Source organism: Oncorhynchus clarkii, chromosome 27 (genome assembly GCF_045791955.1).
Source record: "Oncorhynchus clarkii lewisi isolate Uvic-CL-2024 chromosome 27, UVic_Ocla_1.0, whole genome shotgun sequence".
NCBI lineage: Eukaryota > Metazoa > Chordata > Actinopteri > Salmoniformes > Salmonidae > Oncorhynchus > Oncorhynchus clarkii.
The window spans coordinates 27641459-27658525 of NC_092173.1; the positions used below are offsets into that span (position 1 = coordinate 27641459).

General features: G+C 43.4%; 1 protein-coding gene and 1 pseudogene across 1 annotated transcript; one reads left to right on the forward strand and one right to left on the reverse strand.

Moving 5' to 3' along the window:
• The first annotated feature begins 4300 nt into the window (after positions 1 to 4300).
• Positions 4301 to 9428, forward strand: LOC139386129 (V-set and transmembrane domain-containing protein 5). Its single transcript, XM_071131563.1, has 4 exons — positions 4301 to 4642; positions 8147 to 8473; positions 8754 to 8897; positions 9016 to 9428. The coding sequence occupies exons 1-4, from the start codon at positions 4576 to 4578 to the stop codon at positions 9045 to 9047; spliced, it is 570 nt and encodes a 189-aa protein (XP_070987664.1). The 5' UTR covers positions 4301 to 4575; the 3' UTR covers positions 9048 to 9428.
• A 2023-nt stretch (positions 9429 to 11451) lies between these two features.
• On the reverse strand, positions 11452 to 15309 carry LOC139385751 (mediator of RNA polymerase II transcription subunit 17-like; annotated as a pseudogene).
• Positions 15310 to 17067: the final 1758 nt, after the last annotated feature.

The following is a 17067-nucleotide window of genomic DNA, read 5'->3' on the forward strand; positions in this document are numbered from 1 at the left end:
CGAAGGCGCTGTAATTCAGTTTCACTGGCATGTAGTATGTTCTATGGATGGTCTTAGAGTGTCATTTAAAAAGTAATTTATGTCTGAGATTATATGAACATGATAGAGCATTCAAACCTATCTGACTCCATTCACCATCATCAATAGCTTCTACCATTTTTGTGTCATCAGGAAAAGCCTCTATCAACCGTTGATACAGTTTGTAAATCGACTTTGGAGGTTTGTCATACTGTCTTAAAATAGCATCTGGCTTGTCCAGTGTTTGCTGCTAAGACAGAATAAAGTGTTGTATCTTCAAAAATTCACCTCACCTCTGTCATAGATTGGTCTTCCCTGTTTCACATCTGCTCCTGCAATGCCCTCTACTGCTCATCCTGTGTCTCCTTGACCTGCTGCCACTCCTCCAGTACTCTCTCTCTCTCCGTCTCTCTCTCTTTGTGTGTGTATGATTGTGTGGGTGGGGACAGATGTGCTGTAGTCAGAGCAGATCCCCACCAGCTGCAACCTGTTCCATAATCAAGACCTCTACAAACACTCAGCCCTGCCACTTTCACGCTGCCAGATCATAATCTCTGCTCAGTCAGTCTAAATGCCTAGCCGTTTGTTACTATTCAGATCCTGTCATCCAGTTGTGTCTGTTTTCCTTGTCTGACGCTGTTTTCCTCTCCGCTACAGTTCTGCCCGCTCTGACTCTGGTCCTGTCTCCAATCCCACGTCGCGTCATCCTGCTTTTCTGTCCTGGATTCCCCACTCTACTATGCCCTTGGATTCCCCTCCGGACCTGCTTACCCTGTCTCAACTCCTCTCGCTCCAGCCTCCATACCTGGTTTCCAGCAACCCGCCCGAGCTTCCCTTGACCTGCACTCCATCTCCCCCCTGTGTTTCAATAAATACCTTGGTTTCTTCATCCCAGTCTCCTTGTCTGAGTCTGCTCTTGAGTTCCCCTGTTCCACTCCGCGTAACACCCTGGCTGCCTGAACCTGCTGAGACCCCTGTCACCATCTGATCCTCCTAAAATGAAACATGACAAAGAATTACCTTTATGTACATTTATACATTATATTATCCAAGAATAGAATCTATGGTTCAATAATTGAAATTACCATTATTCCCAGATCCCAGACTGTAGATTTAAGCTGCTGTCCTGTGGCTACTGTAGGTCTACCCATCATTTCAAAATGGAGCTTTGTATCAGTCACTGATATTGTTAATATACTGCAAAATTCACCTGAGCTCCGTAGACTGGTCTTCCCTGGCTGTCTGACCCTGCAGGGACATCATCTGATCCTGTCACCATCTGGTCCTAAGACATGATGAGCATAGTGTTGTGTACTGAATGCACTAAAGGGCTGTGGGTCCCGACAGAGATCATTGCAGCGCGGTAGTCATTTTTCATGCTGTGGGCAGGTGCTGTCGGTCAGACAGAAGACTTTGGGATGATTTTTTGTTACCCCATAGGTTATTTGGAGACGGTCCTCTTTCTGCTTTGTATGCATTAGCCTACCTATTGTATTAAAAGCACATATTTTTCACATTATTCACACACTCAGAATTCACTGCTTCATTCTCAGTACCTCTCCTAGTTTGACGTGCGAGTTCAAGTGTGCCTAGTATGTGTGGTCCCATTGAAATAGAGTAGGCTGCCTACATGGGTGGTGAATCACGTGGCAGTTAACTTGAATATGAAATTAACTTAAATATGATTAGACTGTAGTTTACTACAGTGTCTGTAAATAAATATTGACAATGGAAAGAAGTGGAGGGCATCCAACCAAAGCGAGTCGAAGTACAATCAAAATATGTAATCATCAATAAAAAAGAAAATGGCACAATGCGCACATAGCTTAGGCTACTAACATTTTCAATAAGTATTGATTAATCTCTGCCTGCAAATCGTCCTCCTAAAAGGTAGGCTATATCCTATAGGCCTATGCAAAACGTAGCAAGTGTTGCAGTCATCATTCTTGCTGCTTCCAGTTCAGCAGCCATACTTGCCAGATCAGGTGCACATCTGGTCTCAATTAAATAGAGTAGACTATATCCTATGCACAGGAGGTTGGTGGCATCTTAATTGGGGAGGTCGGGCTTGTGGTAATGACTGAAGCAAAATAAGTGGAATGGTATCAAATACATTAAACACATGGTTTCTATTGGTTTTGATGGTTTCTATTTGCTCTAATTGCATCGTTCCAGCCATTATTATGAGCAATCCTCCCCTCGGCAGACTCCACTGAGTCTATGCATGGGCGGAGAAGCACGTGGCCATTATCTTTCCAAGGAAATGTACTTCCTAAATAGGCCTATGATTAGGCTATAGTTTACTACATTGCCTAGAAACAGGCCTAAATATTGATCACCCATATTTCTCCGTCTGAAAATCTTCCCACTCCTAAATGGTAAGCTATAAGAAGTCTCTCCAGCTCTGCTCTCTTCAAACTACATCTAGCATATTGGCTGATATAGCCCAGTAATACAATGTAAGGGCCATGTGAAAATCTCTGGTAAGCTAACCTATTTCTTAAGTTATTTTTGCACATTTGATGTTGCCTATAGGGTGCAAATTTGCTGGCACCATGGCTGGCAAATGAGTTGCGTCACATACACCTAAAACATCTGCGGTTGGGTTTGGGAACAGTTCTTGCGGTAGCTGGTGGGAGGCGGACAGAAGTCCAGTGGGTGCGGGTGGGAGAGGGATGAAGAAGTCCAGTGGGTGCGGGTGGGAGAGGGATGAAGAAATCCAGTGGGTGCGGGTGGGAGAGGGATGAAGAAGTCCAGTGGGTGCGGGTGGGAGATGGATGAAGAAATCCAGTGGGTGCGGGTGGGAGAGGGATGAAGAAGTCCAGTGGGTGCGGGTGGGAGAGGGATGAAGAAGTCCAGTGGGTGCGGGTGGGAGAGGGATGAAGAAATCCAGTGGGTGCGGGTGGGAGAGGGATCCAGTGGGTGCGGGTGGGAAGAAGTCCAGTGGGTGCGGGTGGGAGAGGGATGAAGAAATCCAGTGGGTGCGGGTGGGAGAGGGATGAAGAAGTCCAGTGGGTGCGGGTGGGAGAGGGATGAAGAAGTCCAGTGGGTGCGGGTGGGAGAGGGATGAAGAAGTCCAGTGGGTGCGGGTGGGAGAGGGATGAAGAAATTGGTATACAGAAGTCTACTGTGCACCATGACAGTGAAGCCTGTAATGTTAGAGCTGTTTATTACTGTGTCAGTGTGAAAAGTAAGGAATTAGCTAGGGAAAGTGACAGGTCAATAACGTTACATAACCATACTGACTAATACAACTCACATTTCACTGAAAAATCATCAGAATATAAATCTTCAATCATTTGGCCAATGGTTTCATCATCTGATTCAGGTCTAGTGTGATTGAGGCAAAAATAATAGCTAACATTAGTCAACATTTGGCCAGGTCTCTCTCGAATGATAAATCAACTGGCGAAAGCTAGCCAAGTTGATTTACTTCTGTAACAGGACAAAACAAAGGCTACAAAACATGTCCATGCAAACAACAGCTGTTAGATAGCGATATGAGCTGGCTATTATTACTATCTGACAGATAACTAGAGGCTAGAGCTGACCTGGCTGTGGTAGCTACTAGCTAGCGTAGCTTATTCATTCACCTCAGTCAAGAGGGGATGAAACATTAACTAAAGTTACATGTCAGTTAAAATAATAGCTCAGCACTGCGAATAAACACTCGTTTATTTTTTTCAGTTAAGTTAAACAGCAGTTACCTTGCCAACTACATCAGTCAACTAAATAGTATCCACTTTCTGCTTGTTTTGGTTTGCAACACATACACACTGAACTATGCTCAACTCTCCCGTGCAGGTCGAGCCAGCCTAGTCCTAAAGCACACCGTTGTCGCTTTCTGTATCACATTACAATGATGAAACTGGGGGGGACAAAAATGCAATTTCAGAATGTGGGGGGGACATGACACCCCCGTCCCCAGTGAAAGTCACGCCCCTGATTATCTGCCTCAAAAATAAGCTATTGCAACAGTGACCAGGCAGCAAATAGACAAAGTGGATCTGCGATATACTATATTGTAACTTATGTTAATGTGGCCATTGTAAAGAAGTGCAGTCATCTCAGAATAGACACTCCTCCCTGTCTGACCTGCTCAGCAAGGTGTGTCCAATACCACTTATTCATCCCACGTGGTGCATTTGTGGGAGGCAGTACAGGGAGGCCATACAGGCGTGTCTCTCTGTGTGTTTCTGCATGAGTATTTACTCTCTCTCTCTCTCTCTCTCTCTCTCTCTCTCTCTCAGTGCTTGTTTCTTAGTATGAATGTTTGCACAGTAATCTCCTGCTGATCCTGTCTGATGGGTGAGGTGCCGTTGTACAGGCAGAGCAGCTTAGGTAGCCAGAGAACACAGAGCTGAGAAGGACAGAAGAGAACATCACCAACAAGAGATATACTCTTTTCCACCAGATTAAGACATTAACAAAAATAAAAAGGAAGGAGGAACACAGGAAATAATGGATTTTGAGAGAAGAGCAAAGCGAATGCTCCAGAATGTGGAATGACCCAGTAGACACTCCGTACTGGTGAGAATAGATGGACCTGGGGTTCTAATGTGGCTCTGGGACACACAGGAAGTCGCTCTTTTCTTCAGCATCACATTGTATGTGTGCCACCTAGGTATGTATCCTATCCATACATGGAAACACTTCTGTGAGCATGTATCCATCCATATATGGACATACTGATTTGTATGTGTTTAAATGTGAGTGCTTGTGTGTTTAAGGGCATGCCTATGTTTGCCTCAGTGTATGGTGTATGCCAAGCAATTTCAGAAGAAACTTTCTTCTGGTATCGGTTGACTAACTTTGAGTATTTCCCAACTTTTTCTCTGATGTGGTTTGTACCGGTGAAACAGAATGATAGTGCACTTAGACACACAGTGGTTTGTTAATTCCCCAGAACCTGGATAGGGCGTGATGGTTTCAAGGCATACCTCTGGCAGCTATAATGTTTCTCTGTCATTCTTTGCATGCTTTAGCAAAATTCTTTGTGCATGCTTCATCTTGTATGCACACACCTTTAGTTGGACTGGTGTGTCTGAGTTAGTAATTCACATTTATTGAAACACATCTTACATGAGAAAACAACCGAAAGCAGGTGGCTATGAGGTCAATTCAAAACCAATCAATCAATCAAATGTATTTATAAATCCTTTTTTATATCAGCACATGTCACAAAGTGCTTATAGTGAAACCCAGCCTAAAACCCAAAAGAGTAAACAATGCAGATGTAGAAGCACGGTGGCAAGGAAAAACTCCCTAGAAAGGCAGTTACCTAGGAAGAAACCTAGAAAGGAACCAGGCTCTGAGGGGTGGCCTGTCCTCTTCTGGTTGTGCCCGGTGGAGATTATAAGAGTACATAGCCATTTAGGCCAGATCATTCTTCAAGATTTTCAAACGTTCATTGATGACCAGAAGGATCAAATAACAATCACAGTGGTTATAGAGGGTGCAACAGATCAGCACCTCAGGAGTCAATATCAGTTGGCTTTTTATAGCCGAGCATTCAAAGTTTGAGACAGCAGATTGGGGGGGGGGGGGGGCAGAGAGAGAACGAGAGAGAAAGCAGGTCCGGGACAAGGTAGCACATCAAGTAAACAGGTCTTGGGACCGACGAATTGCCACAATCATACCCTGGATCTAGTTTTGTGTAATAAATATTGTGGATCTAAATGTTTTTCCTCATAATTCTGGACTATCGGACCACCATTTTATTACATTTGCAATCGCAACAAATCATTTGCTAAGACCCCAACCAAGGATTATCAAAACACGTGCTATAAATTCTCGGACAACCCAAAGATTCCTAGATGCCCTTCCAGACTGCCCACACCTACAGTGCCTTGCGAAAGTATTCGGCCCCCTTGAACTTTGCGACCTTTTGCCACATTTCAGGCTTCAAACATAAAGATATAAAACTGTATTTTTTGGTGAAGAATCAACAACAAGTGGGACACAATCATGAAGTGGAACGACATTTATTGGATATTTCAAACTTTTTTAACAAAACAAAAACTGAAAAATTGGGCGTGCAAAATTATTCAGCCCCTTTACTTTCAGTGCAGCAAACTCTCTCCAGAAGTTCAGTGAGGATCTCTGAATGATCCAATGTTGACCTAAATGACTAATGATGATAAATACAATCCACCTGTGTGTAATCAAGTCTCCGTATAAATGCACCTGCACTGTGATAGTCTCAGAGGTCCGTTAAAAGCGCAGAGAGCATCATGAAGAACAAGGAACACACCAGGCAGGTCCGAGATACTGTTGTGAAGAAGTTTAAAGCCGGATTTGGATACAAAAAGATTTCCCAAGCTTTAAACATCCCAAGGAGCACTGTGCAAGCGATAATATTGAAATGGAAGGAGTATCAGACCACTGCAAATCTACCAAGACCTGGCCGTCCCTCTAAACTTTCAGCTCATACTAGGAGAAGACTGATCAGAGATGCAGCCAAGAGGCCCATGATCACTTTGGATGAACTGCAGAGATCTACAGCTGAGGTGGGAGACTCTGTCCATAGGACAACAATCAGTCGTATATTGCACAAATCTGGCCTTTATGGAAGAGTGGCAAGAAGAAAGCCATTTCTTAAAGATATCCATAAAAAGTGTCATTTAAAGTTTGCCACAAGCCACCTGGGAGACACACCAAACATGTGGAAGAAGGTGCTCTGGTCAGATGAAACCAAAATTGAACTTTTTGGCAACAATGCAAAACGTTATGTTTGGCGTAAAAGCAACACAGCTCATCACCTTGAACACACCATTCCCACTGTCAAACATGGTGGTGGCAGCATCATGGTTTGGGCCTGCTTTTCTTCAGCAGGGACAGGGAAGATGGTTAAAATTGATGGAAAGATGGATGGAGCCAAATACAGGACCATTCTGGAAGAAAACCTGATGGAGTCTGCAAAAGACCTGAGACTGGGACGGAGATTTGTCTTCCAACAAGACAATGATCCAAAACATAAAGCAAAATCTACAATGGAATGGTTCAAAAATAAACATATCCAGGTGTTAGAATGGCCAAGTCAAAGTCCAGACCTGAATCCAATCGAGAATCTGTGGAAAGAACTGAAAACTGCTGTTCACAAATGCTCTCCATCCAACCTCACTGAGCTCGAGCTGTTTTGCAAGGAGGAATGGAAAAAATGTCAGTCTCTCGATGTGCAAAACTGATAGAGACATACCCCAAGCGACTTACAGCTGTAATCGTAGCAAAAGGTGGCGCTACAAAGTATTAACTTAAGGGGGCTGAATAATTTTGCACGCCCAATTTTTCAGTTTTTGATTTGTTAAAAAAGTTTGAAATATCCAATAAATGTCGTTCCACTTCATGATTGTGTCCCACTTGTTGTTGATTCTTCACCAAAAAATACAGTTTTATATCTTTATGTTTGAAGCCTGAAATGTGGCAAAAGGTCGCAAAGTTCAAGGGGGCCGAATACTTTCGCAAGGCACTGTATATATATATATATATTCTAGACTCTGACATTACTCATTCTGATATTTCTTAATTTCTTTCTTTTTAGTATTGTTTTGTATTGCTAGATATTACTGCACTGCTGGAGCTTGAAACACAAGCATTTCGTTGCACCTGCAATAACATCTTCTAATCTGTGTACGTGACCAATAAACTTTGATTTGAGATGAAGCGACGTGGTAGAATCACATGCCAATGTGTCATCTCAAAGTAATTTGATGGCAGCAAACCCATCATACAGTAAAACAATATGTTATGTAATGTCTGTGGACTGAAAACATTGTCTTTTGTGGAGAGGTTGAACATTAACTGGTGGTTATGTAAGGGAGTAGGGTAAAGGGGGGTATTTCTTCTGTCAGAACTGAGTGGCCAATTGGGCTCTAAAAAATAAAAAACTGAAGGTAGTTGATCCATTGCTCATAAAAAAGGCAAGTGGGGAGTCAGAAAATTACTATGGTGATAACATGTCAATAACACATCAGTGTGTGGGTAATAATATGTTGACTTACTGTATCTGATTCTAAAATACAAATCAGATATATCAACTTCTCTTTATCTGTCATACATTAAAAAACACTGTTCCTCTTTCCCTTTCCCTTTTTCCCTTCCTCCCTCCACTATGTACTTCCTCCGGCAGCTGGAGCCATCTTAATACGGTCTCCTCAGCAGAGTCTGACCAGGCCTGTCCAACAGGATGTATTGTTCTCTGTGGACATCTCCTGTGTTGGGATTCCCACAGTACAGTGGACCTTTATGTCTGGCAGGGTGAGCAGAGACATTGGGGCGTGGCAACCTGGGGGGTTTACCAATGTATCAGAGGACTACATGGACAGAATCCTCACGTACACTAATGGATCTATGGGACTGTCGGACCTACGTATTCAGGACACTGGCTTCTACGTGATCACTGTGACTGAACTGTCTGGGAGCAGCAAAGATGCAGGATTTGTCTTGAATGTGGAAGGTGAGTGAATGGTGGGTGAAGGCCTATATCACAATGTGGCATTTTGCTTTAAGTTACAGTGTTACTGTTTCATCATAGTTGACATTTACAAGAACCCCTTTATGGAACTGTTTTCCTCTCAGTCCTGGAGGCAGTTTCTGTAGCGGCCTTATGGTGTTATTGAACAATATCTTTACGAGTAGGTCAGTACAAGTGGCCTTCATTGAACTCTACCATTATGAGTAAGCTAGTTAGTGGAAGTGAGAATGAACATGGTGTGTTCTCCCTCCCTGTGTTGTAGAGGTTCTGTATGAGGACCTCCAGTACCTGGCAGTGTTTGCTGTAGTGCTGGCCTCCCTGGCTGGCTTCCTCATGGTCTCCATGTGGCTCATGGACAAAGCTTACAGCCAGATCAATGCATGGAGACAGAGGAGGCAGATGCCAGGTAAATACCTTTAGAATGATTTTGGTCATTTCAATGATTAGTAATTCAATGACTCAAGTTTGATTGTTCTTGTGTGTATGTGGTTCATTGAATTTCTCATTTTTTGTATTATCTCCAGAGAATGATGTAACAGAGCTGCAACCTCTCTGATATGAAGATCTGAGAAAGCCAGATGGGACTGCCCAACAACCAATATGAGCTAAAATGAAAGACTCATTTTATAAATCAATGAAAGCATCCACAGAGTGTAAATGTCACCAAGTTACTGATTCCAGGAACAGATGAAGGATTATCAACCTACGTGCCTCAAGACGAGCTGCATGTATGATTTTACTGTACATGGAAACTGTATACACAGCTGATATTAGTCCACCAGATTTTATGTAAGGAAACACACTGACAAGTGGAAACAAAATATAGTTTTATTTTCACAGCTGTTTTCAGTTTCTTTTACAGTAACATTTAAAATGTACAGTTGAGGTCGGAAGTTTACATACACTTAGGTCATTAAACCTTGTTTTTCAAACACTCCATACATTTCTTGTTAACAAACTATAGTTTTGGCAAGTCGGCTAGGACATCTACCTTGTGCATGACACAATTTTTCAAAAAATAGTTTACAGACAAATTATTTCACTGTATCGCAATTCCAGTGGGTCAGAAGTTTACATACACTAAGTTGACTGTGCCTTTAAACAGCTTGGAAAATTCCAGAAAATGATGGCATGGCTTTAGAAGCTTCTGATAAATGAAGTAAATTGGAGGTGTCCCTGTGGATGTATTTCAAGGCCTAGCTTCAAACTCAGTGCCTCTTTGCTTGACATCATGGGAAAATCAAATGAAATCAGCCAAGAACTCAGAAAATAAATTGTAGACCTCCACAAGTCTAGTATACAGTGCCTTGCGAAAGTATTCGGCCCCCTTGAACTTTGCGACCTTTTGCCACATTTCAGGCTTCAAACATTATTGATATAAAACTGTATTTTTTTGTGAAGAATCAACAACAAGTGGGACACAATCATGAAGTGGAACCACATTTATTGGATATTTCAAACTTTTTTAACAAATCAAAAACTGAAAAATTGGGCGTGCAAAATTATTCAGCCCCCTTAAGTTAATACTTTGTAGCGCCACCTTTTGCTACGATTACAGCTGTAAGTCGCTTGGGGTATGTCTGTATCAATTTTGCATATCGAGAGACTGACATTTTTTCCCATTCCTCCTTGCAAAACAGCTCGAGCTCAGTGAGGTTGGATGGAGAGCATTTGTGAACAGCAGTTTTCAGTTCTTTCCACAGATTCTCGATTGGATTCAGGTCTGGACTTTGACTTGGCCATTCTAACACCTGGATATGTTTATTTTTGAACCATTCCATTGTAGATTTTGCTTTATGTTTTGGATCATTGTCTTGTTGGAAGACAAATCTCCGTCCCAGTCTCAGGTCTTTTGCAGACTCCATCAGGTTTTCTTCCAGAATGGTCCTGTATTTGGCTCCATCCATCTTCCCATCAATTTTAACCATCTTCCCTGTCCCTGCTGAAGAAAAGCAGGCCCAAACCATGATGCTGCCACCACCATGTTTGACAGTGGGGATAGTGTGTTCAGGGTGATGAGCTGTGTTGCTTTTACGCCAGAGCACCTTCTTCCACATGTTTGGTGTGTCTCCCAGGTGGCTTGTGGCAAACTTTAAACGACACTTTAAGAAATGGCTTTCTTCTTGCCACTCTTCCATAAAGGCCAGATTTGTGCAATATACGACTGATTGTTGTCCTATGGACAGAGTCTCCCACCTCAGCTGTAGATCTCTGCAGTTCATCCAGAGTGATCATGGGCCTCTTGGCTGCATCTCTGATCAGTCTTCTCCTTGTATGAGCTGAAAGTTTAGAGGGACGGCCAGGTCTTGGTAGATTTGCAGTGGTCTGATACTCCTTCCATTTCAATATTATCGCTTGCACAGTGCTCCTTGGGATGTTTAAAGCTTGGGAAATATTTTTGTATCCAAATCCGGCTTTAAACTTCTTCACAACAGTATCTCGGACCTGCCTGGTGTGTTCCTTGTTCTTCATGATGCTCTCTGTGCTTTTAACGGACCTCTGAGACTATCACAGTGCAGGTGCATTTATACGGAGACTTGATTACACACAGGTGGATTGTATTTATCATCATTAGTCATTTAGGTCAACATTGGATCATTCAGAGATCCTCACTGAACTTCTGGAGAGAGTTTGCTGCACTGAAAGTAAAGGGGCTGAATAATTTTGCACGCCCAATTTTTCAGTTTTTGATTTGTTAAAAAAGTTTGAAATATCCAATAAATGTTGTTCCACTTCATGATTGTGTCCCACTTGTTGTTGATTCTTCACAAAAAAATACAGTTTTATATCTTTATGTTTGAAGCCTGAAATGTGGCAAAAGGTCGCAAAGTTCAAGTGGGCCGAATACTTTCGCAAGGCACTGTATATTAATAATAATAATAATACATTGGCACAGGTAAGTCAAATGTCCAAGCAAATCAACAGACATCAATGCATGATTTCCACAAAAGTGGGTCAAGTTAGGATTCAGCCCATAGAACAAAATCAGAGATAGCGAGAGAGTGTGATAGTGGCCGGATATAAGGACAGGGAGTGAGGGCTGCCATCAGAAGATCCATCTTGTAAACAAAGTTGCTTCCCTCCATCTAGCTCCAGTGGACCTCTTTGTAGGGCCCTCGCAGGTGGTTCCACTTCCCATCCTGGATGATGTCAGACTTGGGCAGCTCCTTGTTCTGGCTGCATGGGAAACTGGACCAGGAGCTTACAGCCACTCTCTGGACCAATACGCACTGGAAAAGATACAACACATTCATTTGGACAAATATTAGCATTATCTTAAGTTTCAGTCATTCAGATCATCACATTAGTTTTCAGACTAAATGAGCTGTTTAAGGTGCATGACGGCCAATATGCCAGTGATTGATTGAAGGACGGTACCTGAGATTGCGTATTCCCTGTTGGAGGAGGCAATGGTGATGGCCCAGGCGCTTTCGATGCTCTCCACAGAGCCGAGGCCCAAATGGTTACTGAAGCTCAGAACATGCCAACTCATCACTTTAGCCAGCTGCTGTACCGCATGGACCTGCTGCTGAGACATCTGCAGTACCAGGGGACAGGGAGGCACTGTTACTCACTAGTTCAGACAGGAAGCTACAAAAAGGCTACATCAATACTTTGAAATAGATTTGAATAAAAGTTTCCCTGGAGCAATAGGCCGTGAAGAACTACAGCAGGTCTAGCAAATGCATCTAGTCATGCATTTTAGAACATACAGCAAGCATTTTAGGTGGCTTCTAGCTATACTTGACTGTAATACAGAGTACATAAACAGAAGGTGGTGATGTGAGAGCAGTCACTCCGTCCCCTGACCTGGGAGAGGAGGAAGTCCTGCAGCTCCGGTTCCTGGTGAGAGAGGGTGATGACACGGCCGTCCCTGTGCACCACTCAGATCTGCTCAACCCCTGTTCAGCTGCAGCTGGATAGACCTGCACACACACACAGAAGGTCATGGTACATTCTTTCTCCATGGTCAAAGTTTTATCTAGACAAGACCTTTACCGAACATTGACAAAGCGGAATAATTGCAGAATTAAATTGTTGGTAATTCATTAAGGTGAAACCTCTTCTTCTGTTGTTCGAACATGGAACCTACCTTTTTCCTTTTAATTAATTCTCTACTCTCACCAAATGTTCATTCTAGAGGATATGTCGCCAATTCCTGGCCAGTCATCCTGGCTTTATTGGTACTCTGCCTCTGTTACTCTGGCTTAGCCAGTCTTCCTGGCTCCTGCTCCACTTACTTGCAGATCTGCTCGTAACCCTGGGAGGTGATGAGGACTTTGACACTGGACTCGTACATGTCGTTGATGTTGGACCAGTGGGCCTGGATCTGGAGGTCTTCTATACGGCTGGCCAGGTTGTCGATGGTCCGCGCCATCCTGAAACAGACACGAGGGGTAGACTTTCAGTCAATGTTGAGTTGCTGTCCTGTAAAATTCTAATTCAGTATCAAACGGTTTCATTGTGCCAACATTTTCCTGATTTGTGATTTTACAACAAAGATAGGAGGTGCTTTGACTGAAACAACAAGCCTGACAGGAGAAAATACTTTTTTTTTTTTTTTTTTTAAAGAAACCAGTATAACAGTATTAGCTTGTCATTGATGTGTGATGTGGTGTGTGTTTGTGCCTACCTGCTGCGTAAGAATAGGTGTTTGGCCTGTTTGATGATCTTCTCATTCTGCTGCAGGTTGGAGATCTCAGCCTTGTCGTAGGCCATGGGCCCTGCCCTTGTGGCCAAAGGGGGCGCTAGCTGGATGGGGCATCACTATCGAATTCAGGGTCTGCTTGTGGAACTGTGGGTGGGAAGGAGGGGCATTTATATTGATCAATATGTATCACTGTTCACACAAACAGCAATGAAACACATGCATATGTATAAGATATATATATTTTTTAACACAGGGACTTAGTTTGGTCAGTATCTGTCTGAGTACGTCTTTGGTCAACAATGTAATTACTAGATGGTCAGGTTCAATTTAGTTCCATGCAGTTAGACAGGCAGACCCACATCTCTCATGAGCTGGTGCAGGTTGTGTTCTAAAACGTAGAGGTGGTTGTCAGGTTTGGGTTTCTCTGGAGACGTCCTCTGGTTCTTCTTCTCTCCAGTGGAGTGACACCGAGAAACGGACAACTGGAGACTTGCAGGGAGGATAGACAACCTTAACGGTGGTGTAATACAGAAATCTCCAAGAGTAGGACTCTGCACACCTGACGAGGGGTGAATAACAGCAAAAGCATCTCCGGACACTTAGAACGTACTACTCAAGGTAACACAGACAAAAAAAACATTTAAATGCATTAATTTTGCAGGGTTTCATGGAGTATGAATTTTCCATAGGCTACAATAACCCTCCTAAAAGCATTGTAAAGAGTCCTCACCTGGAAAGGGTTGGGAGATGATCTGGTTCTTGACTACGATGTGGGACTTGATCTAAACTGCCTCCCGGGACAGCAGAGCTAAGATCTCCTTACAGAGCAGCACGTTCTGAGCAGCTTCCAGCTTCAGATGCCACGGCTGAGTGCCTGCTTTAGCTTTAGGCTGCCTGAACAGGCTCACAGTGCCTAGGTCACCTATGTCAGGGGCTTGTTTCTGGATTAAAACCTTGAAGACAACACATAACAATATTTAAGTGGCCAGGCCGAACATTGACATCACAATGTTCTCTGAGCTGAGGAAAAGTTCAAGAGGGCCAGCAGTCTTTATTCACTTTGATGTAAGCTGATCCCTCCAGATCACTGGGGATCTGGACGTTCAGTGGACAGTAATCCTCCAGGAGCTTCTTGTCAAGGTCGAAGTCCATGTTCTTTATCACCTTAAAGGTGCCGGTAAGAGGAAACAAGGATCCATTAGAAATTAGCTATAATGAAATTAGCTATAATGTCAGAAAACACTGAATGTGCAGAAGGTGGTAAATACTGCAATGACACTAAATGAGACATTTGAGCAGAGTTAAAGCCTCCATACCTGCGCTCCTGTAGCTGAGGTCTCCCAGGATCTTTTCTCCTACTTTGTGTAGTTTCCACTCCGTATAGCACACACATCTCTGTCAGGGAGATGCACAGGTTGTTACGCACTGAGTCCCAGGGCCACAAGGACGGCTGGAACTTCACTGTGGCTGGAAGGAGGAGAAGCAAGTATCAATCAACCATTCTGTTCAGACCAACTCCCTACAGAGCGCTTAATAGAAATATAAATGTTGCTACAGATTAGGGCGAGGACCATACCTGTAGCATGGCAAAGGAAAGAAAACACGAAGCAGATTTAACTTCTTTAGGGAAACAAATGTTATGTTGTCATTAAGAGTCACATTTTTCCCCAAGCTATGGCACACAATATTTTACAATTTTTTTAAAGGACCAAAAAGTGAGTTCTGCTTTGTGTTTTCATTTTTGCCATGGAACAAATATTACGATGTTGGTATCGTCACAGCCCTGCTACAGATGTATGTCAGATGGTCTCAGGAACACGTATGGTGGTTTTTCCATAATAACTCTCCAAGGCAGAAAGAATCACTTTACAGTCAACTAATGAAGCTGGTGTAGACATACACTGAATGTGTCCATGGGGTGCATTCATTCATCCTCCTCTGGCTTTTGCTTCCCCCACTCCTGGGGGTCCCTGGGCTCTGCTTCCATCCCCTCTTCATCGGAGTCTGATACCTGGCCAAAGTCCATCCTCTGGGCTAGCTTGGCCAGGTTTTGGGACATGGACAAGGGAGGGACATATGTCTTCATGGCATCTTGAGACACCTCCTGGGCCTGCTTCTCGTAGGACAACTCGATGCCGACACGCACTGCTGGACCACCTCCCGACATGATGATGGCGAAGAGTAGTCACACCTAAAACTTCACACACAAAACCATTCGATTCACTACATTTTACCCACCATGACTATGGTCACAGACCAGGGAAGTCTAGACAAATAAGTAGCTTGCTAGACAGACTACAGCTAGCTATGTAGCAAATATACACTGACCAAAAATAGAAAAACACAACATGCAGCAATTTCAAAGATTTACAGTTCATATCAGGAAATCAGTCAATTGAAATAAATTCATTAGGCCCTATTCTATGGATTTTACATGACTGGATAGGGGTGTAGCCATGGATGGGCCTTGGGGTGCATAGGCCCACCCACTGGGGAGCCAGGCCCAGCCAATCAGAATGAGTTTTCCCCCACAAAGGGGCCATATTACAGAGAGAAATACTCCTCAGCACACCCCCTCCCCATTTTATTTATGGAACCTTTATTGAACTAGGCAAGTCAGTTAAGAACAAATTATTATTTACAATGACGGCCTACATGTAACCCCCCCCCCCCCCCCCCCCCCCCCCCCCCCGGCCAATCCCTCCCCTAATCAGCAAGGCTCCGCAACTGTGTCACACCCTCCATAAGGAGCCTCCGACAATTTTGGATCAACCATAAATTGGTTCAGAAAATCAGAATTGGGCTCCATGTCGAAACGCAGCCATAATCGGCCACCTTCAGAGTTCGAGTAGTGCAGAAGTTGTCATATGGTGAGGCAGGGAAGAAAGCAGAGGAAGATGGGTCAAGGCAGGGGGGGGGGGGGGGGGGGGGAGTGGTGTGAGTAGTAGATCTGTACCAGTACATGCTAGGTAAAGCTCCGCCTTATCTCAGTTCACTGGTTACGATGGCAACACCCATCCGTAGCACGCGCTCCAGCAGGTGTATCTCACTGATCATCCCTAAAGCCAACACCTCATTTGGCCGCCTTTCGTTCCAGTTCTCTGCTGCCTGTGACTGGAACGAATTGCAAAAATCGCTGAAGTTGGAGACTTTTATCTCCCTCACCAACTTCAAACATCTGCTATCTGAGCAGCTAACCGATCGCTGCAGCTGTACATAGTCTATTGGTAAATAGCCCACCCATTTTCACCTACCTCATCCCCATACTGTTTTTATTTATTTATTTTCTGCTCTTTTGCACACCAATATCTCTACCTGTACATAACCATCTGATCATTTATCACTCCAGTGTTAATCTGCATAATTGTAATTATTTGCCTACCTTCTTATGCCTTTTGCACACAATGTATATATAGACTCCCCTTTTTTCTACTGTGTTATTGACTTGTTAATTGTTTACTCCATGTGTAACTCTGTGTTGTCTGTTCACACTGCTATGCCTTATCTTGGCCAGGTCGCAGTTGCAAATGAGAACTTGTTCTCAACTAGCCTACCTGGTTAAATAAAGGTGAAATAATTTTTTTTTAAAAAAGTACAGAGGGATAGTGATATGTTTCAGTAAGATTGTATTTTTAACATTTATAGCAATGGTTATCAACAGTAGGGATGGAACGTAAGTCGCTGAAAATTGAGGTTGTGGTGGCATTTGCAGAGAGGTACTTGGGTGTGCGAAACTTGACATCAGAAGAGTTACAGGGTGTTTAGTGGTGATGTCCCACCCTTTCAGTTTGTTGGCATGAGGTAGGACTAAATATATATAAATAGTGGAGTAGGGTGGTGTTATTTTTTGTGAGTGTGGTGTTAAATGGTAGGGTATTTATTTATTTTTTCAAGCAAAGTATAAGGGAGTTGTACTCCAGTCTAG